This window comes from Triticum urartu, chromosome 2A (genome assembly GCF_056163025.1).
Source record: "Triticum urartu cultivar PI428250 chromosome 2A, HENAU_Tu73, whole genome shotgun sequence".
Lineage (NCBI taxonomy): Eukaryota > Viridiplantae > Streptophyta > Magnoliopsida > Poales > Poaceae > Triticum > Triticum urartu.
In genome coordinates, this window is record NC_141874.1 from 763,413,966 (window position 1) to 763,440,884 (window position 26,919).

Below are 26,919 nucleotides of genomic sequence, written 5' to 3' on the forward strand. Positions count from 1 at the left end.
GCCGGCCAACCTCCGGCCAAAGTCCACTTAAACATTAATTAAACAATAAAAAAACTACGCACCCGTATGCTTCCCTAGCGCCGGCCTTGCCCTTGCCATCGTCGCCGTCGCTGGTGAGGCCGATGAAGATGGCTGGCGGCCGAGCCCACCCGAACACGCTTTGTGAGGCCACCAGGGCAGCCTCCTCCGGCGTCTGCTGCTGTGGCGGCATTACAGCGGGCACGCTCCTCCTTCTCCTCCTCGTGGCTGAGGGGGTCCTGGATTAGGGGGTCTCCGGACAGCCGGACTATATCCTTTGGCCGGACTGTTGGACTATGAAGATACAAGATTGAAGACTTCGTCCCGTGTCCGGATGGGACTCTCCTTGGCGTGGAAGGCAAGCTTGACAATACGGATATGTAGATCTCCTCCCTTGTAACCGACTCTGTGCAACCCTAGCCCCCTCCGGTGTCTATATAAACCGGAGGGTTCAGTCCGTAGGACAACAACAATCATACCATAGGCTAGCTTCTAGGGTTTAGCCTCTACGATCTCGTGGTAGATCAACTCTTGTAATACTCATATCATCAAGATCAATCAAGCAGGAAGTAGGGTATTACCTCCACCGAGAGGGCCCGAACCTGGGTAAACATTGTGTCCCCCGCCTCCTGCTACCATCCGCCTTAGACGCACAGTTCGGGACCCCCTACCCGAGATCCGCCGATTTTGACACCGACATTGGTGCTTTCATTGAGAGTTCCACTGTGCCGTCATTGTAAGGAAGGATGGCTCGTCTCTTTGTCAGGGAGAACATCACCTCTGGGGGAGCCCTGGCTGTAGGCCAAACTCTCCGACTAGGCGGCTTCGTCATGACCGCTCGTTCGGCCGCTGCGCCGACGATGACTTCTCGGGTCATCAAAAACAGCCTCCACATCGGCTCGGAACTTACCGAGCGGATGAATCCAATGGAGCTCTCCTCTCTAAACGAGCTCTTGGATCGCATTGCCGCTTTGGGAGTTGCTACGGACTATGATCGGATTGGGCTTAAACCCGACCAAAGGGAGATTAACTCTCCGCCGGTCACCCATCAGATAGTGGTGGTGGAGGAGCAACGTGGCGATTCTTCCTCTATCTTAAGGACAAACTATGTCCGGATTCCCGAGCTATCTGAGCCGGATACCTGTCTATGGGAGGATACCGCCCAAACCCTGAACCTAGAATCAGGCAGCAGGCTAGACCTATCGGGCAACATCCCGGAGCCCGAACTCCCAAGATTGAAAACTCCTCTGCCCCTGGGTCTCAGATCGGGTCAAGGTTCGGACTTAAATCCACCCACCCACCCAGACATAAACAATCTTTCCCACATTAGACAAGAGCTCCAGGAGACTGTACACCACTATTGGGCCAGATTCCTCCTTGTAATGAACAAGGTCAAGGACTGTCGCGAGGAAGACGCAAATTCATTCTTTTGCAATAATTGCACGGACAAGGGAATCCTCAACGCCATAAGTCGCCGCGACATAACACGCTTCGCAGACTTGGCGGCCATAGTACGGAAGTACTGTGCGATGGAAAGCGCCTAGAAAACCCAAACAAAATTTTGGGATAATCCGGCTCTGACAAATCCCCCAGTCCGACTTAAAAGGGTGCGCTCTCACAAGTCGCCCGACTCAATTACAAAGAAGAAAAAACCCATTATAGGGCATGGAACCGTATTGGAGGGATGGCTTAACGGGCCCTGCAAAATTCACAGTACAGCGGATACCATATCAACACACAGCCTTAGAGCATGTTGGGTACTCCGGCAGGTGGGCAAGAGCGGTGAGGATCTCCTCATTCAAAACACCCAATACAGTATTGACAGTCTTCGAGACCTTTGCCTCCAATAATAGGCGTAAGCGAGCACTCCGCAGCCTTGCCGAAGTCTGCCACGTGGCAGCAATAAATCCATGGAGCGACACGGCTATCACCTTCAATGCCAGTGACGAACCTAAATTCCGAACAGTCCGAGCACCAGCCGCCTTGATCCTCAGTCCAATTGTGGACGGCTTCCGGCTTACTAAAGTGCTCATGGACGGCGGCAGCGGATTAAACCTCATTTATGAGGAGACTCTTCAAAAGATGGAAATAGACAGAAACCGCATTGAGCAAAGCAGCACGACATTCAGAGGAATCATCCCCAGTCGGGAGGCACGCTGCGCTGGGAAAATCACACTAGATGTGGTATTCGGCACTCCGGAGAATTACATGTTCGAAGAAATTACATTCCAAGTGGCCCTGTTCAGTAGCGGATACCACGCCCTTCTAGGGCGGGAGGCATTCACTATCTTCCAAGCCATACCCCATTACGGGTACATGAAGCTCAAAATGCCCGGGCCCAATGGAATTATCACTCTAGCTAGTGATCTAGACATAGCACTCCGCGCCGAAAACAAAACAGCCGCAGTGGCCGTCGAGGCGTTATCCGAAGCCCTCGCGGCGGAGGAATTAACCGCGCTGCGCTCAACAGTGGACAGGGACGACATGATACTAGACAAAAGATCCAAGTCCACCTCTTTTAAACCAACGGATGAAATAGTCAAATTCCAAGTCCACCCAACGGACCCTACAAAAACAACATCCATCGGGGCACAGTTAAACCCCGTTGTAGACGCCGCACTACGGGAGTTCCTGCGTGAGAATTGGGACATATTCGCCTGACATCCTTCAGACATGCCAGGAATCCCAGGCAGGCTGGCCAAGCATAGCCTTAACATTATAAAGGGATTCAAGCCGGTCCAGCAGGCTCTTCGGCGTTTCTCTGAACCTAAGCGACAAGCCATGAGAGAGGAGCTAGCCAAGTTAATGAAGGCCGGATTCATTAGAGAAATAAAAGATCCGGACTGGCTAGCAAACCTGGTGATGGTACCAAAAAAGAACAAGTCCTGGCGCCTATGTGTCGATTTCAAGGACCTTAACAAGGCTTGCCCCAAGGATCCCTTCCCCCTCCCCCGCATTGATCAAATTATCGACGCTACCACGGGACACGACTCATTGTGATTCCTCTACGCATACTCCGGATACCACCAAATTAAGATGGCGGAGTTTGATCAAGTCGCAACGGCATGCATTACTCCATACGGCCCCTTCTGTTTCAACACAATGCCCTTCGGGCTCAAAAACGCCGGCGTGACGTATCAACGCATGATTCAGACTTGTCTGGAAAAACAGATGGGCAAAACAGTGGAGGCATACGTAGACGATGTGGTCGTTAAAACCAGACACGTTGAATCCTTAATAGAAGACTTGAGGCTCACGTTCGACAATCTCCGAACATACGACATCAAGCTCAATCCGGAAAAAATGCATTTTCGGTGTTCCCGCCGGAAAACTCCTGGGCTTCATCGTCTCCAGCAGAGGAATTGAAGCAAATCCGGCTAAAATCCGAGCTTTGTCACAGTTGGCTATCCCAACTGACCTCAAGCAAATCCAGAAGTTAACTGGATGTGTGGCGGCCTTAAGCCGCTTTATCTCCCGATTAGGAGAAAAGGCACTACCCCTTTATCTCCTCCTTCGGCGCACCGAACACTTCGAGTGGACGAACGTAGCCACGGCCGGATTGGAAGAAATAAAGGCCATCCTGGCCACCAACCCAATCTTGGCCATGCCAAATGTCGGCGAACCAATGTTGTTATATATATCGGCCACTCACCAAGTTATAAGCGCAGTGCTCGTCGTCAAACGAGAGATGGACGGACATAAATTCCCACTTCAAAAGCCGGTATATTATGTATCCGCTGTCCTCACTCCATGCAGATCACGGTACCCACATTATCAAAAGATAGCATATGCGGTATTCATGGCATCCTGGAAATTGCGACACTACTTTCAAGAGTGTTCAATTACGATGGCCTCAGAAGTACCACTCAACGACATAATAAACAACCGTGATGCCACAGGCCGGATTGCCAAATGGGCTATTGAGCTCCTCCCGTTCGACATAACATATAGACCACGGCGAGCCATTAAGTCGCAAGTACTAGCCGACTTTGTCGATGAATGGACAGAAGCCAAACTCCCTAAAGAATACGACGCGTACTCCAATTGGATCATGCACTTTGACGGCTCTAAAATGCTGGCTGGTCTGGGGGCTGGCATCGTTCTGACGTCCCCCACCGGAGATACAGTCCAATACGTACTCCAAATACTATACACAGACTCCAACAACTCAGCCGAATATGAGGCCCTGTTACATGGTCTCCGGATGGCAGTTTCCATGGGCATTCAACGCCTGGAGGTGCGTGGGGACTCAAACCTCGCAATATCTCAAATAAATGGAGACTTCGACGCCAAGGATCCAAAAATGGCAGCATACCAAAACACCGTCCTCAAAATGTCAGCTTGGTTCGAGGGGCTTGAATTCCACCATGTGGCTCGGGAAAACAACCAGGCGGCGGATATCCTCGCCAGTATCGGCGCTAAGCGCGACCCTGTCCCACCTAACATCTTCTTGGAAAGGCTGTTTAAGCCATCCGTGGTATGGGAAGGAGACACCGGTAACAATAGTCCGGACCCGGCCACAACACCAGATACCGAACACTCTGACACAATTGGAGGCTCTGCCACCGAAATAACACCTTCAGCCCACGTGATAATGGCCGTCATCGCCCCGTGGACAGAACCATTCCTGGCCTACCTAACCAGGCATGAACTACCCGAGGACCAAAATGAGGCACGCTGCATAGTGTGGCGGTCTAAAGCCTACAAGGTCCACGAGGGAGAGCTTTCTAAGACAAGCACTACCGGAGTCCTTCAAAGGTGCATCTCTGGAGAGGAAGGGCGTAAACTTTTGGCATAAATCCATGCTGGACTCGGTGGCCACCACGCCGTAGCCCGGGCCCTTGTAAGCAAGGCCTTCCGTACAGGTTTCTATTGGCCGACGGCCCGAGCAGACGCACAGGACCTCGTTCAACGTTGCGTCGGTTGCCAGGTTTTTGCAAACCAAAGCCACATGCCGCCCACCGCTCTCCAAACAATCCCCATTACTTGGCCTTTTGCGCTCTGGGGGCTCGATATGGTCGGACCCCTCAAAGGGGGGACCCATAAGAAGAAATACCTATTGGTCATGGTGGATAAATTCGCCAAATGGATAGAAGCCAAACCAGTTAAAACGGCCGAATCCGGACCAGTGATAGACTTCATATCTGGGGTCGTACACCGTTATGGCGTCCCCCACAGCATCATCACCAATAACGGCTCGAACTTTATAGCCGACGAGGTAAAACTTTGGTGCAGCAACATGGGCATCAAGCTCGATTACGCTTCTGTCTATCACCAGCAAACTAATGGTTAAGTCGAGCGAGCAAATGGTCTTATCATGAGCAGCATTAAACCCAGATTAGTGCGGTCCTTAAAGGAATCAAACACGCACTGGGTAGAGGAGCTCGACTCTGTACTATGGGGGCTGCGGACCAAGCCAAATCGCACTACCGGATACACACGGTTTTTATGGTGTACGGCGCAGAGGCGGTTCTGCCCTGCGACATAATTCATGACTCACCTCGAGTGCGCATGTATGAAGAAAAAGAGGCCGAGCTCGATCGGCAGGACAGTTTGGACGCCCTGGAGGAGGAGCGTGACGTGGAAAAAGTCCGTTCCACATTCTATCAACAACAGGCTCGAAGGTATCAAAGCAGAGAAGTGCGGGCCAAAACTTACAATGTTGGCGAACTCGTTCTACTTCTCGAACCATAGGGTCCGCACGCTTAACGTTACGATGACAGTTATTATGAGTTTATACATTTTGATGTACCGAAGTTAGTTCGGAGTCCCGGATGTGATCACGGACATGACGAGGAGTCTCGAAATGGTCGAGACATAAAGATTGATATATTGGATGACTATATTCAGACACCGGAAGCGTTCCGGAGAAGTTTCGGATAAAACCGGAGCACCGGGGGGTTACCGGAATCCCCCGGGGGGTTAATGGGCCTCATGGGCCTAAAGTGGAGACGAGGAGGGGGCTGCCAGGGCAGGCCGCACGCCCCCTCTCGCCCTAGTCCGAATTGGACAAGGAGGAAGGGGCGGCGCCCCCCTCTTTCCCTCTCTTCTCCCACCTCTCCTAATTGGACAAGGAAAGGGGGGGAGTCCTACTCCCGGTAGGAGTAGGACTCCTCCTACGTGCCTCCATAGGGCCGGCCGCACCCCCCCCTTGGATCCTTTATATACGGAGGCAAGGGGGCACCCTAGGACACACAACTTGATCCTCGTGATCGTTCCTTAGCCGTGTGCGGTGCCCCCTTCCACCATATTCCACCTCGGTCATATCGTTGTAGTGCTTAGGCGAAGCCCTGCGTCAGTAGAAAATCATCATCGTCACCACGCCGTTGTGCTGACGGAACTCATCCCCGAAGCTTTGCTGGATCGGAGCCCGGGGAGCGTCATCGAGCTGTACGTGTGCTAAGAACTCGGAGGTGCCGGAGTAACGGTGCTTGGATCGGTCGGATCGGGAAGACGTACGACTACTTCCTCTACGTTGCGTCAACGCTTCCGCTTCGGTCTACGAGGGTATGTAGACAACACTCTCCCCTCTCGTTGCTATGCATCACCATGATCTTGCGTGTGCGTAGGAATTTTTGTGAAATTACTACGTTCCCCAACATACGGTGTGAGCGGAGACGTAAGATTTCCACGAATAAGGGAAGAGGAGTACCTCTTTCTGTTGGCAGTGCTTTGTCCTCCTTCTGTTTTTCAGATGATCTTCTTGTTGTTCGCCGGAAACCAGAAGTTGTGGAGGACGGTGCAGCCTTGGACGAACCCATGGCCAAGTTGTTGAGTGTGGTGCGGTGGCCGTCTATCGGCGGCGGGGAAGCAGATCCGAGGCGGCGAATGCCGGCGTAGCGGGAACAACTCCGGTGCGGTGGACGGTTGCGACAGTGGATCCGCAGCAGTGAGGCGCAGGACGGCGTGGTCAGAGTGGTTCTGGTACGGCGCACGTCGGTGTCAGCGTCGTGGAGGCAGCTCTGCCTCGGCTTCAGCTGCTAAGTCCTTGAGGGCGTTGCGGTTGCGGTTGCGTTGGACGACGACGTTGGGGTACTGGCTCTAGCTTGATGGAGGAGGGCGGCGGTGGATTGGCCGCTATGGGGTGGAGGACGGAGGAGGCTGGGGTTTCGTGGCTGGTGGAGAGGGCGTTTTCGCGCCCATGGAGTATGAATGGGGAAATAGAGGGAGGCGGGGAACTAAGGGGGAACAATGTTTCGGTTTGAGATGCGCTTGTTTGAAATTTGGGGAAAGTTACAAACTTTGCCCCCATCTATAATTTCGGACATATTGCGGGTTGGGGGTAGGACAGTCATGTCAGGTGTCCCAAATGTGGGCGGGATAGATTTCGGCCGAGCGCATGGGTAGGCTCCCACGGCGTATGAATGCTTCTCGGAGGCGGTTGAGACTGGCGTCTTGGTGAAGTTACAAACCTACCCCGGTTTAGACCTTTGGACATCGGGCCGATAGGCTACACGGGCCAGAGTCAGGACAGTAATTTCCTACCACCAAAACATTAGTCTCGCGCGGTTTCGGGTGACCAGAGGCCTATTTGGCGCTTCGTTCAATATTTGGGAGCAGAAGCATTAACGTTTTCGGTTCTCTTGAATTGAACTTTCAGGATTTGTCAAACTTCACAAATCTTTACTCTTGAAAATCCTAAAGCTACGATTATTTTGGAATGTAGGGGGTCCATTTGAATATACATTGTACACGAGTATATATTAAAAAATATGCAACTTACCTGAGTTCATGCATGGTTCCAGATATAATCTCCTTGGTTGCAAAAAAAGTTAGATATGCGTATGAATATATATATCATGTTCAAACTCACAACAAAGATTGATGCCCCCTTTTACATCTGATTTATAAATGCCATTATCTCGGGTTTAAATAGATGAATGCACTTCCTATGAATTCGAATCTTCGAAACCCCCTTTATGTTGGATTCGACATGTATCCTATTTCATAGCTAGCAATTTGGAATGTATCCATGCAAGTGACAAATGTATAAAGTGCTTCACACTAACAACATGGAGTGCACTAATTAATGTTTATATATTAGTTGCAAAAGCATCCATTGCCTGCATTTCAAACCGCTCTCACTCTATGGATCGATAATATGAAATAAACAAATGCACATGCTAGAATTCAATAGAATATGGGTGTCTGATAGACCGATTTTCGTCCATACGCAATTTGCAAAATTCACGATCTCATCCAAAAATAATAATGCCATTTATATTTTAATTTAATGCGTAGAACCGCCTTTTACACGTAGATGCACTATGCCTCACCCCGTTCTCACAAACGCGTTACATATCTCTCTATCTAACGCATAAGTGCACACACTTTATATGCATCGGCGTTTCTCTTTCACACATGCTCACAATCTTTCTCAGGGTGTCAGGGTGTCTCACGCACATGCTCTCTATTTCTCTCTCTCTTTCTGACTACTATGTACCACTCTTTTCACTAATCTCAGTTGGAAAACACTATTTCTCTCACATGCATATATACACATGCACGGTCTCTACTAGCCCTCTATACGCACATATATGTGCCTACGTGTCACCCGCACGCACATTATCTTTAGGCCTCTCTCGCACACATTGCCCCCCCCCCGACACACCTCTCTCTTAGCAGTTGGCAGATATGATTTCATCATATCATTCGGTAGGATATCCTTGGCTGTTAGGCTGGATGGTTATACAAGGCAAAGTTTTACCCTAGTTCGGATCGGACCCTTCTAGTTGAAGAAAGATCCTACTCCTGGTACTGTATATTAGTGATAGGGGTGTGTACAAAGTACACGTGAATACCAGGCATTGTGCGTGTGTATACTATCGACAAACTAGCCCCCAAGCTTGTATAACATACTAAGGGCCTAGGGTTACAAATCATATATAGTCGGCTTATCACCGGTGGGGATAGAGTCCTCCACGACTCTGGTAGCTTCGTGTTGTACACCGAGTCCTCCACATGGGTCTTCGTATAACACGTCTCGGTCCAACCTATATGTGGCGCAGGATGGAACCGACCCATGAGTCTTCATGTTGACCCACCACAACTAGTAATGATGTGCCCATCAGACCACACACGCAATCGGCCACTAAGAAAATAAGCATATACAATAGTACAACGGTATCTAGCTCACGATACGTCTCCATATTTTGTTGATGACACTGACGGACTTTGCATTTGATGCGTGCTCCGTATTTAGTTGACGACACTTACGGTCATTGTATTTGAAGCGAAAGCACGATATGGTCACTGGACTTCAGAATAAGCTCATCACGGTCACCACATACATTTTGTCGTGCTAACTAACATGTGGTTGGATGGTTAGAGGACAGTGGTTTCTCAAGCCCACCAAGGTTAGTGCTCGCATTTATCTTGTGTTAATTTCAGTATTTTCCGGCGATGTATGTTCAGTGGGAGGAGACGTTCCACTCGACTACGAGGCACATATGGTGACTTCGTAAAATCTCAAGATCATATATGCTGGCCCACTCTCTCGAAGGTGCTCATAGGGGTAGGGTTCGCGTGTGTGCGCTTATAGCAGTGAGTGCTTGCGCGTATATATGAGCCCTTGCGTCTGTACCGTGTTAAACAAATACATATCATGATTATACGGTCACTGGCTCACCCGTACAACTCCGTATTTTGTTGATGACACAATCAATTGACCAGTCAAACGTTCCACGCGTCTCAACTAGTGTTGCACCATCGGGGCGCGTAACCATGGGGCCCACCTGTCAGCCCGTATATGAAAGAAAGAAATGGTAGTTTGAGTCTGTACTGTGTTAATAAAATAGGAGTACATTTTAGGGTGATCATATAGTCGCTGGCTCACCATACAACTCCGTAATTTGTTGATAACACGATCAATTGACTAGTCAAACGGTCCACATTCAACAGCACACATTACCATAGGGCCCACCCATCAGCGCGTATATGAAGGACAGAAATGGTAATAAATTAGTGGTCGGTGGGTATTCGAAGTCGTGAGACCTCTGGTTGGCAGTCACCGGCGGTTGGGGCGCTCATTGGGCGGTGGGGTGGGGATCTCCTAAGAAAAAGCTCGGCGCGGGGGGGGGGGCTAGAGGGATGGCCGGTGTGGCGGCAGACCGGCGGTGGGGAGTGGTTTCGGGAAGGGCGGGCCGGCCGCGGGCGGCGGGGGCTGGCGGTTCGGCCGGTGGTGGCTGGCGGCTCAGGGGGGTGGAGTGTGATGATAAACTGGAGGCCCTTGATTTCGTATCCAACAGCTAGAAAATCTAATGACCAGAGATGAAAAAGCCAGTCGACCGACGTGTAGCCTCACCCCGCACGTACACATGCACGCACACAAGACACGCACGCATGTAGGCGTGCAACACTGACACGTACACACGCACACATGCTGGCGTGCAACACTGACACGTACACATGCACTCACGAATACACGCACGTACGCACCCATGCATGCAACACTGAAATATACCCTTGCACGCACGCAACACTCGCACGCCTGCAAGCACACAGCACACGATGCAAGACACACACTCAACCTATACATGCATGCACCCTTTGTTAAGGACATGGATTGTTACGGGTATTAATCAATCTTATCTGTGATAAGCAGAACATTGATGTTTGCAGCGGTCTTTATGAATCACAACGTATCGAACGGGCTATCAACATAGTAGGCTTATCTACATGAAAAAGATGACGTCACACTCAATGAACAATCATCGGTTTATGAAATGCCCGCTTCTGACCGCCCTGGCCCACCAAAGGTTCCTCTACTGTGCGCTACCTGCGTTGGGTCACTGACATGAAGGCCATGCACCCAAAGAACCCACACGTCAGTGGAAGAACGGCGCGGTGTCCTAGGTCAGAGTCGAGGGTGCCACTCGCAGCACGCCCGGCTGAACACGCCTCCGTGCCGCATTCAAACGCCTCCATGAAACCCGCCCGTGTGGAAGCCGAAAACCCCACTCTGGACACACGTCCGTTCATGACCGGGCTGGCGTTAAACGCAACGCCGGCCGAGCTCCTCCCGTCCGCCGTCTATTTAATCTCCTATTTAAACGAGGCCAAACGCCGGCCAAGAATCGCACACCTCCGCCGCTCCCCTATCTCCTCCACCATTTTGTCCACTCTTACAATGGCGTATGAAGAGTAGTTATTCCGCATCCAAGCCAGCTGGGTAGCCCGCCGGATACGAGCTATGCAGCTTGCTGATCCACCTCCCTCCCCTTGCCCGACGGAGCCAGTTGCCGCCCCAAGCCGGCGCGTGGTTCAGCAACTCGCCACTCTAGGCCAGCTCGACGAGGAGCAGCGCACGGGCGTCATTGCTGCCGTCCACGCCGCCGCCTCGTACCGCGTCTCCCGTTTCTGTGGCCGAGACTCCCATGCCGGCGGCCGCGCCATGCAAGCAGTGACAGAAGCCGGGTGCGCGGAGAGCGACGAGTCGGTGGCCAGCGCCTCCGCATCCGCCGCCATCATCGAGGAGAAGAAGAACACGGGAGGCCGCCGCCGCTTGGGTCCCATGAAGGCCACCGCGGAGGCGACGCCGGCGTACACAGCAGGTGTCTTGCCGGATCCTTTTGTTGTGAGGACCTTCGTCGACCCCGCATGGGCTCCACGGAAGAGGGGAATATTAGGATGAACTCGAGCCGGTGCCGACCATGGCGAAGTAGTGGCCGGTGATGAACTCGAACCGGTGCCGGCCACCATCATCTTCGGCACCAGCCAATGATATCAGTTGGGCAGTGGGGAAGCGAGCCGTCCTTTGCGCTGAAGCATATACCTCCGGGGCTCCCGGCAGTCCGGTGATCGTGCTGCCGGACATGAGGAACACAAATCGATCGGCGGGCGACCATTTAGGCCAGGTATTATATACATGTGTTGTCCAGAACTAGCACCACGTAGTTCATTTGAATGTAATGAAATCTGTCATGTTTGTATGAAAATCTGGTATTTTATATGATTTCCGTCGTTGTTCATATGAAATATTAGTTTGTCTACGTGTTTGCGTGAATTTCGTCCGGTTGGTTGAGTTGCTGTCATAATGTGTGCGGCTACGGTTGGATGGCGTAATTTGCGGGTCGCCAGTCGGTCTGTGGGCGGCTCGGGCGGTGTTGTGGGACAAAAAAACACAGCTCGTGCGAGCTCGTATCCAACGTGCGCGCTGGAGGATGCATGACAGCATAAGCACCCGAGCCATTCCTCGTTCGTCGATGGCAAAGGTATTGGTGGACAAAAGGGTCGTCAATATTTTGGTTACCCCGGGCAAGATCCAAATAGCCCCTCCCAACAGATTCAAATCCCTCGTTCGCCGTGGAATTTTGCCATGTGTTGTTTTCATGGACTAGCAAGATGCCCGTGCATTGCACGGAACATCAAGATGCATTTTTTACAAACTCCCGCATGCATGCAAGGGATAATTAATGTCCTCCTTTGCTAGTACCATGAGGCAAACACCATTAATATTGTATCGATTAATGTTAGTGGCCTTGTATATCTGCAAATTGTAATTTTGATAGTGGCCCCTTGTATATAAAAATGGAGGGAGAAAGATGAGAGATAAGGTGAGGAGGAGTGGGGCGTGGTGGTGACTGGTGGTCGGACTGGGCGGAGGCATGGGGATGGACGGCGCAATATGTCTAGGTTTGTATCTCTCTCACACACACCCACGTAGGTGGGGGACGTGCACGAAGAGAAGAGGTGCACGCACGGCGCACATACTCCCGTCTCTTTCCCAACCACACCCGCGCGGGTACACGGTGGAGCTCATTTCTGTATGAAAAAGGCAGCCCACGTGGTAATTTGGCACGTGTACTGGTTGTCCACTTGGTGGAGGGAGGATCGTCTACCACGGGTGAACAAACAAATTGCGACTTGACGCGTTATGTTAAATTAAAAAAACAGGCAAACCATGTGGGGCCTACCTTAGAGGCAAGGCTCTATACACTGGAGTACTTTTGATGTGTCCCGTCAACTCGCAGAACGAGGAGAAGCTTGCTTAGTATGCCGTCTCCTCCGCCCACGGGCGCAGTGGCTCGCAGGATGAGGTGAAGCTTGCTTATGAGTAGTAGTAGTAGTAGTAGTAGTAGTAGTAGTAGTAGTAGTAGTAGTACAGTACGCCTTTACGCCCCCTCCCTCGCCCACGCACGCGGTGGCTCGTAGCACGAGGAGAAAATTTTACTACTCCCTCCGTTTACTCCTCGTCCCTACTACGTACTTTGGTTAGTACTCCCTCCATTTAGTTATACAAGGCCATTATAAAAAAATACATTTTGCATCTATACAAGGTCACAAATAGTAATCGAGACAAAAGTTACTACTCCCTCCTTTCTAGTTTATGGCTCAATTTCAAAATCTCTCCAACCAAGGTAGACGGTGAGTGGTCGAATTAATTTCGTAGTTTGCACAAGTATTAGTACACTCGTTTTTATCAAGAAGTTATGTTTACCGAGGCATTAATTAGAACGAATGCATGAATGACCACTAAATTTCCATGAACTTGTACATGCATTGGTTAGTTTCCTCTTGACACTGCTTGCGTCGGGTGATCTAACGCACCTCGAAATCCAACATTTAATGGTACTACTACTAGTATAGTATAATTGAGACTTATCAAACGGAAAAACGAATGTTTTTTAGATGAGCCCTATAAACCCTAGTGGGTACGTACTCCGTAAAAACCGATTTTTCCAAAACTAAGTCGCTCCCTTTCATGAATTCTGTAGTATACTCCTCCGTCGATGCTCCCTTTCATGAATTCTGTACTTCCTGTTGCCTACATGTGGGACATATAGCAACCGGGTCGACGTGTCAAGCACCAAATAACAGTGCAGAACAGCAGGGGGGACGCACCCCACTCGTACTGGCCTAGTAGTAGTAATGAGCAATGAGACGTCAAATCACAATGCCGCACCTTCCCAGACGGACGAAGCAACCATTATTTCACACTTCGGTTCGCCATCATCTCAAACCACATAGTATTGCTTCTGCCTCAAGAGGGACACGCGCATCGCCTTGGTACATCATGACACATGGGACCGCATGACAGGCCATGCTCCCCCGCCGATCGCTTGGTAAAATCACCTCATTTTTATTATACTTCCTTCGTATCGGTTTACTACATGGCATGCACGTCGTTCTAGGTTGAGAATTTAACTAGCTATATATGTGATGAACATTACTCTAGCCTTTTAAAAAATGTATACTTTTGTACAGTAGTACTATCGATGGATTGTGCCATGGAGCAAAAATTGAAATTAAAAAAAGGTGGTACATATAGAGAGCGCTCGTCGCCAAATTATGCATATAGTACTATTAAAAAAGCTAGTACGTGCTTAATTGGGGTGCTAAATTCTATTAAAGAAAGTAGTATGTACATACTGAAGAGTTAAAGTAACGAGAAGAAACATAACATAGTTCTACTGGGGGCTCAACACAACACACCCCTCAAATTAAACTAAGCACATCTGAAATTAAACTATGCAACTAATCCGATAGACACTACATTAGAAGTTTAGAACCACTATGAGCAACGACACTGCCACCTTACTCGGAGTCCTCGTCCACGTCCTCGACTTCGTCCTTGTCCCTCTTCCTCTTGGCCGATACTTCTTTGCTTGAACCGCACTCTTGGTTGTTGCTCTTCATCCAACCCTTGTAGATATTGAAACAAAGGTAGCCATCCATTGCAGCGTAGTGGATGTGATCTATATCTAGTACATTCCGCTGCCATGCATGACGATGAAACGTGCAATGAGGTTTCTATAGTTTATGGTATGAAGGATGAACCATGGCTCCTGCCAGGGTCAGCATTAAAGGCTGACGAGAGGGCACCAGCCGATTCTTCTGGAGGTCGAAGGGGTTGCCTACAACGAGGCCTATCCGACCCAGGACTTCTTTGTCGTTCTTAAAGTCTACAGTAACGAATTTCACTGTTTTGTCCTTGAGGAAGTTCTTAAAATCCTGGCACTCAACGCCGGCATGGCATATGTGGTAGACCAAGCAAACATTATGTACACAAACCTGGATCACGGCGGGCTTCTTCCTCTCTTCGTCCTTTAGATCCTTCTCTCATCCCAGGACTGTGGTGTACTCAACATCTAGCCCAGCGACCCACTCATCATCTGAGTTTTCGAACATGCGTCTGAAGCGAGAAAGGCATCCTTTCACCGTCGCGGAAGAACGGGTGAGATGACGTCGAACTCATCGCCGGTGATGGTTCTAACCTTGTACTCACCGCCGATCGTGGATATTTGGGACGCATAAATTTGGGAGGAGGGTTAGGATTAGTGGAACTGCCGTAATGTGAATGGACGGGATGACTAGGAGCGAACCGCCGTAGTATTGAAGGACGTGCGGGGACGAGTAGGAGCGAACTGCCAGCGTGCGAACGGCAGGGTAGTGGCTTTCCATTCTCCCATGATACGGGCTTCCGAGAGCCCTTGGATCTGAGATCGAACGCTTGCATGGCGTGATTCTACACCTATGGGTGAATATCCTATCCTGGAGGGTTATTCTGCAAATTTTTAGCAACCTAGCATGCGACCGTTTGATCTCAGATCCAAGGGCTGCCAGCAGCCCGTATCATGGTCGCGCCTACCACGACCGTCGCGTCGCTCGCGCGGCTGCGCCCTTGGAGATTTAACACGGTGCGTTAGGCTATCTGATGTTGGCATGTCATACATAGTCATCACTTAGTCACTCATACTACAACAAGGTTGGCTATAAGGTTGGCTATAAGTGTATTTTTTTTACTCCTCTCTATCTCTTTCTTCATACTCCCTCCATCCCATAATATAAGAACGTTTTTGACACTAGTGTAGTTCCAAAAACGTTCTTATATTATGGGACACGGGGAGTACTAGTATTTATTGCATTTTCCAAGGAGTGACCTCTTCCAATGAAATGGTGTTGCTAAGTTTGCTTCATTTAATTAGCTATAGACTCAAAATTGTCTTTTCACCTAGGTACACGCGCTTAGCACCGTTTCTTCCTTGGGTCACCAAACTAGTCTCTCTCTTCTTGATTAACTTGCCACATCGGAATTTATGCCTATGTGGCAAGCTTAAGCACCTGTAGGAGCAAGTGAAAGTAAGTACAATAGTGCGCTTTACATGGCATTTTTGCATATGTGGAGGAAAGAGAGGCAAGGAAAAAGTGGAGAAGTGGGCTCTCATGCAAGAGCCAGCCTCTACTACATGGTGGAGCATTGGGAGAGGCACCTGTATGGAGGTGGTCAGGAATCGGGAGACTCGCGCCATAGTTAAAATGATAATGGCAAGTCAAATCACGGGGGCCCACCTGTCCAGCAGTAACTCGCTGTCAAATCACACAACCCTACGTTTGCGGCAGCCTACTCCCTCGTCTTCTCGCGTCTCTGTTGAACCGACTAGGCGGAACTGCCCCGCCTACCGCGCAGGAAAAGCCGCACCCTCGACTTTTAAATACAACTAAATCCGCTTAAGAATCCAATGATATACTTTTTGTGACATAGTAACTCATATTTAGTTAGTCAAATGGATGACCTAGAACTACGTGTAGGCCCTATAAACCGAGATGCCTAAAAATAAAAAAAACCAAGACAGAGAGGGTAGTTTAGCACATATCTTTTTAGATCAATATAGTCGGGATTCACCAAGGAGCAAAACCAAGTGGTAGGATGCTCCTGTCGTGTTGGCGTAGCAACTCAAGTAGGGTCAGTTCACACACGAAATGGAGACACACTTAACAGGACCCCTTTGGCCGACATGTGGCTCATCCACCGTCTTGTTCCACGTGCGATGCACCAAATTACAGTTCGGAGCCGCGGTTGGAATTGGAGGCACCCCGGTCGTAGCGCCGCAGTAGTAGAAAATGAGCGATGAGGGGTCAAATCACAAAGCCCCACCTTTCCCGCATTAAGCTGGATGGACGAAGCAACCATCATTTCACTCTAGGGTGCAAGAGCATAAAGAAAAGAGAAAACAATGATGCGTGCGGCAGCTACCTAGGGCACCCTAGGGTAGGGGTATCCAATACAGATCCTTTTTTTGGAAGCGCCTCCACTACAAATCGGCTTCTCCCTCGTCCTCTTGAAGAAAACCGATGATGAGTGTCGCGGTAGGGTTTGTAGGAGTACTACGGATACCTCACATAGTTTCGTTTCGTTTTTTATAAAATATTAGTTGAACTTTTCAAATATCATTCGGTTTGAATTATCAAACTTGCTTAAATTCCATCCGGTATGAATGAATTTTGTCCTCCTTCAATTTTCATTTGAATGTTGACGGACTTTGATGCTTGCATTTGCGTAGCCGGTTGCCACGTGTCTGGATGTGTCCACGTATGATGGTGGAGATCAGTAACGAATGAACTGGACAGGCTTTAATAGGCTTGAGCCTGCCCTCCAGCAATGAAAAAAGGAAATTAGTAGTTAATAGTACATGTTCTTAGTAGTATTATGACAAATTCTAGTCTTCTTTGAACAAAAGAATTGAGACTTGGTGGCTTTTTCTTCATGCCATTGACTTTGAGTTTGCTTTTGATTTTTCTCCAAGATTCGCCAGTGGTGAAGATGCTCTATGCCTTCGCTGCCCTCCGACGCGGAACACCCCACCGGGATCGAGGCAATTGGAGCCGCCATGCCGGAGTACGTGTGCGAAGAACCACGCAACGCGCGGACTACCACATGTCGTAGACCGCGTACTTCCGTCGACGCTACGCCGAGCAGCTGGCGTTTACCAATAGTGGCCCGACGCCGAGGGGGCGCCACCACTCAGAGGGCCGGCATCAAAGGTGGGGCGTGCCCAGGTGAACTCTCTCTGCCATCCTTGCGCACATTGTGGGAGGCAACGAGCCACGGATGGAGTACCCATCACCGTCCTTCTCTCGCTGCCGTGGAAGCTCCTGGTTGCCCTAGGCGCATGGACACATCGTCCTCTGGCTCCCACTCCTCCGGGTTAGCGGCGCCACCCGTCCCCGTCAAGCCTGAACCCCAGGAGACGCCGCTCCGTCGGCGCAACTGTGGCGGCAACCTCGTCATAAACGAGGGCCGCAGCGTCCCTTCCCCTCCCCGCAGCCACATTCGCCTTCTGAAGCCGAAGAAGGAGCCACCTACCGTGGCGAAGCAGGAGCACGAGAACATGGTCGTCAACCCCGAGAGCGGCCTCGCTTGGTCGCGCGCAGACTACGTGGTGCAGGAGATGAAGCGCCAGTGTCGTGCTCTGGAAGAAATCGCCGAGCGGCGCGCGTCCGCGAAGAGGGCGGCGTCATCGTGCTTTCCGACAGCAACAAGGAGGTCGCTGTGCCGAGCAAGCCATTCCGCAGCCGCGATCCAGGGCTGGGCTGCAGCCAGGACGCCCCGATGGATGGGCCGCCTAGCGACGGTGACGACGAGGACTACACTGTCTTCTCTTTTTTTGCGTGAAAACTTTCGATCTATTCATCAACTGTCAAGGTAGTACAAAGAACACTAGAAGTAAAATTTACATCCAGGTCCGTAGACCACCTAGCGACGACTACAATCACTGGAACGAGCCGAAGGCGCGCCGCCGTCATCGCCCCTCCCTCGTCGGAGCCGGGCAGACATTGTTGTAGTAGACAGTCGGGAAGTCGTCGTGCTAAGGCCCCATAGGACTAGCGCACCAGAACAGCAACCGCCGCCGATGAAGAGAAGCATAGACCGGAAGGATCCAACCTGCAGACACTCAGACATAGACGAACGAAGACCGGATCCAGTTGGATCCACCAAAGACAAACGCCGACCGGATCCCACGAGATCCGCCGAAGACAAACCTCTACACGCCTTTCGATGATGCTTGAAACATCACCGGGACAGGGGCTAGGCGGGGAGGAACTTATTCCATCTTCAAGAAGACGCCGCCGCCTCATCTTCTTGAGTATGGCACAAACCCTAACAAAACTCAGAAAAGCATCTAAAAACGGAGCCCTCCCACCGGCAAGGGCCGGGATCCACCGTGCCTCCATGATCCGAGGACCATAGAAGATAAGGCGGACCGGCGGCGCCGGCGAGAGGCAAGGAAACCCTAGATGGGAGTTCGGGCGTGGGCAGGAGCTGTCTTCTACAACCTCCTCGGCATGAACTAGGCGTATTTTTTATATGTTTTTATCTATGTTTTTTTAATTCACCAAAAATATAAATGAAATTACCTATATTTCGTTCAAATTGACTGAATTTCATCGGGTGGGCATTTTAAATTGTTTTGGCCTTCTGCCATTGCGTTCGCGGCTGGGAATCGGTGCCCCCTACGTAAAAAATTCGGTCGGCGACGCCCCAAGAGGCGCTATTTTCACTGGAAAACGCCTTTGAGGGCCGAATGGCTAACACTTTTTTCTCTTGACGGGTGCGAAATAAAACATTTTGTATTCCAGAATTTGCAGGGATCCTCTCCAAACACAGGACAACTGAATTAAAGCCTACGACGTACGTGTCCTCTTTCCACTCGTCCCCTCTCCCCCTTCCCAGTATACTACAGTACAATCATTAGGCTTGGAGCAGAGCCACACTGCAGCAACCACTGCGCACAAGCACATTCTCGAGCAATGGAGCAAGAGAGCAAGATCGAGCCTGTGTTCCGATAGAAAGCAAGAGCGCAAAGATTGATTGACCCTGCCGCCTGCGGAGGCCCTCGTTCCCCTCCGCCGGCACCTTCGGATCGGAGGGACGAACCGCAACGCCGTTGTCTTTAGATCGAGGTCAGATCCCCTCACTGCTCATTTCAGCAATTCCTTTGTGATATCTCTCTGTTCCCCTTGTACGAGTAGTCTCTTGATGTAACATTTCGGTTATTTTTCCTGTGGTATTCAGAACATTAGGTCAGTCCCCCTCACTAACTAGTCAGTAGCTTTAGGAATCTCTGTGTGATATCTCTCTGTTCCCTTGTAATTTCTTGTTGTTACATTCTGCCTTTTTCTCCCTTGTGGTGTTCAGATCGTAACCCCATGCCCGGTGACCATCAACAAGAGAAGATTGAGTGAGCCATGGATCTGGCCATGGGGGCCATGAGCTCCCTCCTCGGCAAACTGGGCAAGGTTATCAAGAAGGAGTACAAGCTACAGAAGGGAGTCAAGAAAAAGGTCAAGTCCTTCTCTGACGAGCTGGATATTATGCACGCTGCCCTTGGCAAGGTGGCAGAGGTTCCGCGGGATCAGCTCGATGAGCAGATCAAGCTTTGGGCTGCTGATGTTAGGGAGCTGTCTTACGACATGGAGGATGTCGTTGACTCTCTCCTGGTGCGTGTTGAGGGCAGTGACCCCAGTGCTGATCAGTCCAACTTCAAGAAGCTCATGGACAAGATGCTAAAGGTCTTTAAAAAGGGCAAGAGCAACCGTGAGATTTCCACTGCAGTCGAAGAGATCCATGAGCGGTTGCAAGATGTGGCCGAACGACATGAAAGGTATAGGCATAGGCTTGCTAATCTACCTGCAGCAAAAGTGACCACCACTGACCCTTTCTGGGAGGTTTTTTATGGAGACAAGAAGAATATCATCGGCCTAGAGAAAGCAAGGGACGATATTATCGAGAAGATCAGTGACGGCGACCGTGTGTCCAAGGCGCATCTCAAGATACTCTCAATTGTTGGATTTGGAGGATTGGGCAAGACTACACTTGCAAGAGAAGTATATGATGCCCTTCCAACAAAATTTGATTACAAAGCTTTTGTGTCTGTGTCTCGGAATCCCGACATGAAGAAAGTATTAAGCAATCTTCTCTTTAAACTTCACAACAGAAGACATGCTAGACTGAATGCAGCAAACTTGGATGTAGAACAGCTCATCGACCTAGTCCGAGAATTGCTTAGCAAGAAAAGGTACGTCATCCACACAAGCTGGCACATACACCTCCAGTACATAATACATTATGACTTCCTGTGTTCCCTAGATGTACATGATCTAAGCAATATCCATAGCGTCAATCCTGACCAGAAAGGCGATTATAATTTAGTCAAATTAAGAAAGACATCATGCATAATATATAACTAACTCGTGGGTGACACATATATTTATCTCTATATTTTTTGCGAATGTATTTATCTTTATATTTGATATTGAATTTATATACTTGGTGTAGTTCACTAGATAAGGGAGAACGCCATAGCTCCAAAATCGTCTCACCTTATTTTTCATGCATTTCCCACTATACATGCCTATGTATGTTCCCACACACCTCTGGTTTTTCTCACTATGCCTATCGTGGCCTCTTAGGGCATCTCCAGCCGTTCGCCCCCCCAGGACGCCTAAAAATCGCCCCCTGGGGGCGCGCCGGCGCTAACCCGCGCACTGGGGGCGTGATGCCCCCCAGTCGCGGCGCCCACGTTTAAAAAAAAAATTCAAATACGGCGCAAACACGACTGAAATTTAACGCAAACATCGGCGAGTTCGTTCAAACTTAAACATATTTTACAAAAAAAGAAAAAAACTTTGGCGGGCTACCCCCGCCGTCCCCCTCGCTGCCCGCCTCGCCGCCCGCCCACGCAGTTTACATGCCAAGGAGGCGGTAGAACCGCGTGTAGTCGCCGCCGCCGTCGTCATCGTCGTCGTCGTCGCCGCCGCCCCCGCCCCCGCCTGCGCCTCCGTCGTCCCTGCTGCATCCCTCCCCCGGTTGGCGCGGCGGGTTGGACGGTCCGGGAGCGTCGTCGTCGTCGTCGCTGTCGAGGACCACGACGCCGTGCTCGTCCTCGCGCCCACGCTTGCGGGCGGCGATCTCCTCCAGGGCCCGGCGCTGCCGGACCATCTCGTCGCGGAGGTAGTCGTCCCGCGCCCACCGCAGGGCGTCCTCGTCGGAGATGCCGCGCCGGGCTATCTCCTCGTACTCCGCGGGGAGGCCGCGCTCCGACTTGGGCTTGACGAGGACGAAGCGGCCGGTGGGTGGGGAGGCGTTGGCGCGCCGATGCGGACGCCGGAGCTGCGCGTGCAGGCACTGACCGACGTGCCCTGGGGCTCTGGCTTGACGGGGCGGAGGTAGGGCAAGCCGCCGAACGACGAGGAGGACCCCCCGGTCTCCATGCGCCTCGGGGTCCAGGAGCTTCCCCAGCGGCGTGAGAAGGACGGGGGATCGGGGTACTCGAGGCGCGGCGTGTTGCCGCCCTCGATGTACTCGAGGACGGCCTCCAACGTGCGCCCGGGCACGCCCCACCACCGGCGCCGGCCGTTGGAGTTGAGCCTGCCGGAGGGCTCGACGCCGTTGGTGGCCTCGAGCTGCTCGGCGTGACGACGGCGGAAGTAGGGCTCCCAGAGCGGGCTGTCGGGGACGTACCGTGGCCCCTCCCTCGCCGCCCGCGGTAGGGACGCGCGGATGCGTGCGATCTCCGCACGCCGCGCCGCCCCGGTGGGTGGTGGTGGCACCGGCACGCCGCCGGCGCTGATCCTCCACGCGCCGGGCACCCGCATGTCCGGCGGGACCGGGTACCCGTCCTCGTAAAGGAGGCGAGCCTCGTCTTCGTGGAGATGGCGGCGGCCGAAGCCATTCGCCGCCGCGCCGTCACCAGGGAAGCGCTCGGCCATGGGTGGAGACGGCGAGAGAGAGGAGAGGGAGGAACGACGGCGGCGAGAGAGTGTGGTCGCCGAGCACGCTGGTGCGCGTCTTATATAGGCCGAGACGCCGCCTGTACGCGTGGCCGCCGTGTGTACGCGTGGTGGGCGAGGGAGGGCGAGGGACGCGCGTCGTCCGGCCTTCACTGCGCCGCCCGTGAGGCATCAATGGCGTAGGCTGACCGGCGCGGCAGCGCGGCAGCTTTGGCATTGATTCGCCGCGGGAAACGAGGCGATGAGGACGACGAAAGGGCGAGAAGAGAGCCGTGTCGCTGACGCGGCGGGCCCGCGGCTTTTTCGCGCCAAAAAAGTCCACCCGGCGCCCCCGGGCGCCCCCCAGCGCGCCGGGTTCGGCCTGGGTCCGCCGGCGCTGTTTTGGGCCCAAGCCGGCGAAAATCGGGCTCCTGGGGGCGCGACTGGGCCGATTTTTCGGCGCCGGCGCAAGAAAAACGCCTGGGGAGGCCTTCCTGGGGGCGCGGCTGGAGATGCCCTTACCCCCAGTGGGACTCCTTGTCATGCTCAACTTCATCCTTTAACTTACTTTTTTCTATATTAAATCTATATTGTTCTTTACAACTTACTAACAGATTAAATCTCCACCATTATCGCTAGATCAAATTTTGACCATTTTTGTTAACTTTGTAAAATGTCAACTCTAGAAATAATATTACTTCAATATTATAATATATTTTGACAACCTCATATCATGTGTAAGGATTGATTTCTACATGATTATCCATTATAAGTCAATATTATACTAGTATCAGAGGATATGTCTTTCGCCATTATCATATTTCTCAACATATTTGTTTTCATGGACATAAATCGTAGAAACTTCAAACACAATGTTTTGTAACCAGAAACTCCCAATGGGGAGCATATACGTGTCGGGACACTAAAATGCGCTTTAATCCCCTCTTGTATAAGTAACAATATTCGCTAGTTTCGCCTAAGGTGGTTTGTTTCTTTATTAGCTTTTAATATAGTATTGCTTTTTATTAGTCGATATGTTTGTGACAAGAGTAAATGCATCGCCGTACTGCACTAGGTCTAATTGCTTTTTTGGAGGGGTCTAATTCCTATGATCGACATGGTTTTCTTATTTTAATCGAGGTGCATACATGCATTAAATGTGGTAGTGTGCACACTGTTCCATGGGGCAGTGTTGCCTTGATTTACATATGTATATGTGTGACAGTAGTATTGGTTGTTAGTTAGTATTGATCTCCCCAAAATTTCAAACATTCATATCCAAGTCAAACACCATCTACTGCTCAAGTGGTAACAGTAGTACCTCGCTGGAATATTGAGGTAGTTGACATGCTTTCATGTTCTTGACAACTATTTTGGTTTGTTTCGCTAACTTGTAGCTCTTGCTTTGCCATGTGCATAGGTACTTTATCATTATCGATGATCTATGGGATCAAGAAGCATGGAGAACAATCAGATATGCACTTCAGGATCATGAGTGTGGAAGTATAATAATTACTACAACCCGCCAGGTTGAGGTCTCTAAAGACTGTTGCTCTTCTAAAGAGGATATGATTCATCAGATGAAACATCTCTCTGATGATGACTCCCAGAAACTTTTCTATGGAAGAATATTTTCAAGTGAGGTGTGTCGCTCTGGATTCGAGGACGTATCTGCAAAGATCTTGAAGAAGTGTGCCGGGGTACCATTAGCCATCATCAGTCTGGCAAGTTATTTGGCTAATAATCAGAAGAACAACCAAATTGACCAATGGTATGTTTTGCTGAACTCTATTGGCCGTGGACTTGAAAAAGGTGATGATCACGTAAAGGAGATGAAGAGGATATTGTCATTGAGCTTTTATGCCCTCCCTTCTCATTTGAAGACTTGCTTTTTATATCTAAGTATCTTTCCAGAAGATCATCAAATTAGCAGAGATCGATTGATAAGAAGATGGATTTGTGAAGGTTTTATCCAAGTAAAAGATGAAACTGATAGCCTGCTTGAGCTTGGAGATAGCTACTTCAACGAGCTAGTAAACAGAAACATGATCATGCCGATAAACATACATGCTGATGGTAGGGTTGAAGCTTGTTGCGTACATGATATCATGCTGGATCTTATATTTGAATTAGCAAGTGGAGAAAACTTTGTGACTATACTGGATGTTATCAAGGGAAGCGCACCTTTGGAAAAGAAGTTCCGCAGATTGTCCCTCCAGAAGAGCATGACAGATCTCACCAATGCTCAGATGGCTACCACAAGCATGTCACAAGTGAGGTCTTTTACGTCTTTTAGTCCTGCTGTTAGTAAGATCCCCCCTCTCACTATATTTCAACTTTTACGTGTATTGGATCTGGAAGGTTGTGATCTTCGAAAAAGCCCTGGCGTTGATCTTAGGCATGTTGGGAAGTTGTTACATTTGAGATACCTAGGGTTAAGAGGCACAAAGGTTGGGAAGCTCCCGATGGAAATAGGAAAGCTACAGTTTTTGCAGACACTAGACTTGCAATGGACCAATTCAAAAGAATTGCCGTCCAGTGTTGCTCAGCTGAGGCATTTGATGTGCCTTATCCTTGATTTAGGTATGCCACTACCAAACGGGTTCAGCAACCTGAAATGCCTTGAACAGCTGACGGGACATGGAGTGGGCATTTTTACTGAAGACAGCGCAAAAGAGCTGGGCTATCTGATCGGGCTAAGGGAGCTCGCCTTTCATTGGAATGTACAATGGCGTACGGGCTATCTGAGAACAGTTAAAGCTTTGTTTGAGTCCCTAAGCAATCTGCACAAACTCGAGAGTCTAGAGATCTCTGCTATTCCTTGGGTTGTTAACCTTATGCTGGAGCTGGATTGGGTGCCGTTTCCAAACCTCCGCAGGCTTAAATTAGAAGGACATTTCTCGAGCTTGCCTACATGGATTTGTTCTTCATCACTTCCCCTACTTTCCTACCTTGATCTAACAACCTCGGGGGAAGTGCAATCCGGGGCTATTGAGATCCTTGGAATGCTGCCGGCTCTCCGTTATGTCAACTTCAGCGTATCCATGTTCAGGGTACAAAATACATTGGAAAATTTGGTGCTTAGTTCTGGTGCCTTCCCCAACGCAAGAGTGTGCCTTTTCCACAATATTTTACTGCTGCACCCTACAATCCAACCAGGAGCTATGCCAATGGTTCAACGCCTTCGCTTCGGTCTCGGAGTGTATGACATGCTCAGGCCTGACTTTGATTTGAGCATAAGGAACCTTCCTTCGCTCAAGCAACTCAGAATTGACCTTTACGATAGTGGAGTCAAACATGATTATTACCGAGCCGTGGACATGCTGAGGCGTCTGGCAGACGACCATCCCAAAAATCCCACCCTTCGTGCTGATAAATTCAACGGATGATGGAGAGGTAACCCTGCTTTTGCATTTAGTTCAGTCCCCTGTTTCTTTAGGCGTGTCTAACAATTGTTTCTTCCAATTCAGGCCGAGTTGAGTCGAGCCAAGCGATGACCAAAATCCTGTGTCCTGAAGGTACTAATTCCGTCCAGTTGCTTTCTACATCACGCATGTGTTAGTTAGTAACTAGTACTCGCATTATTCTTTCAGCATCTTCTTCAGCTCTCCACTGTCCGTTTACTTCAGCATCTTCCTTGTGCAACCTGCACTGTATGTGATTCTTTGTCTCTGCCTTTGGTTTCAGCTAGCAGGAGGTGACTTCGTCGGCGGCATCGACTCTATCGTGCAAGTCTGCATCTTCCTGGCCCCAGTTCCATGTTTCAGAGTATCTGCATCTTCAATTCATGTTCTTTCTATGTCATCAAGATGAACTTCTGTGTGCTTTTGCATGTACTGTTTATTTGCTGAACCTTGTTTGCTCAGTGTGTAATAAGGCTAGTTTGGTGGTGCGCCAGGTTTTTTGTCCCGTAGGTTATGTTCCCAGCGAATGTAACTAGAGGGTTTTCCTGGTGTGCGTCGAACTCAGCGAACCTATTTCCCTTTCTATTGTTGTGTTGAATACTGTCTACATTCTTCTAAGATAAAATTGCGTGATCCTCTGTTATGTTCTTGCTTTCCTCGGTTCAGGAATCATTACATTTCTAAGGTCGTAAGTTCACTGCTTGAAAGCTACCTTCGTGGTTTGTTGTTGGCTTGTTTGCCTGGTGCCGATGCTGCCTTCGTGGCTGCTTTAAGGCTCCTTGTTAATTCCTTTCTCAAAATCGATAAAACAAAGGTGTAGTCAGTTCATTTATTTGGATGCTTCACTTTCTAGTGGTACAAATGCAGACAAATTTTCTTCATCAGCAGTGAGCTGATCAGTTATTAGTTTAGTTCAGAGTTAGTGTTCCACCGGCGACAACACGGTGGTGTACTTTTGATTTTTACATTAAGATCTCAAGCAGGTACTTCTGACAAGAACGATAAT

General features: G+C 50.2%; 2 protein-coding genes across 2 annotated transcripts in view; one reads left to right on the top strand and one right to left on the bottom strand.

Moving 5' to 3' along the window:
- LOC125534650 (uncharacterized) overlaps positions 1 to 26,684 on the top strand; it is a 79,766-nt gene extending 53,082 nt beyond the window's left edge. Inside the window, exons 5-8 of the mRNA XM_087545598.1 lie at positions 19,985 to 20,816; positions 23,930 to 25,905; positions 25,980 to 26,027; positions 26,197 to 26,684. Of these exons, the coding sequence (XP_087401724.1) occupies positions 19,985 to 20,816; positions 23,930 to 25,898 (2,801 nt within the window). The 3' untranslated portion in view covers positions 25,899 to 25,905; positions 25,980 to 26,027; positions 26,197 to 26,684. The remainder of the gene's footprint in view (positions 1 to 19,984; positions 20,817 to 23,929; positions 25,906 to 25,979; positions 26,028 to 26,196) is intronic.
- Positions 21,805 to 23,149, bottom strand: LOC147988022 (uncharacterized). Its single transcript, XM_087545599.1, has one exon. The coding sequence runs from the start codon at positions 22,507 to 22,509 to the stop codon at positions 21,805 to 21,807; it is 705 nt and encodes a 234-aa protein (XP_087401725.1). The 5' UTR covers positions 22,510 to 23,149.
- Positions 26,685 to 26,919: the final 235 nt, after the last annotated feature.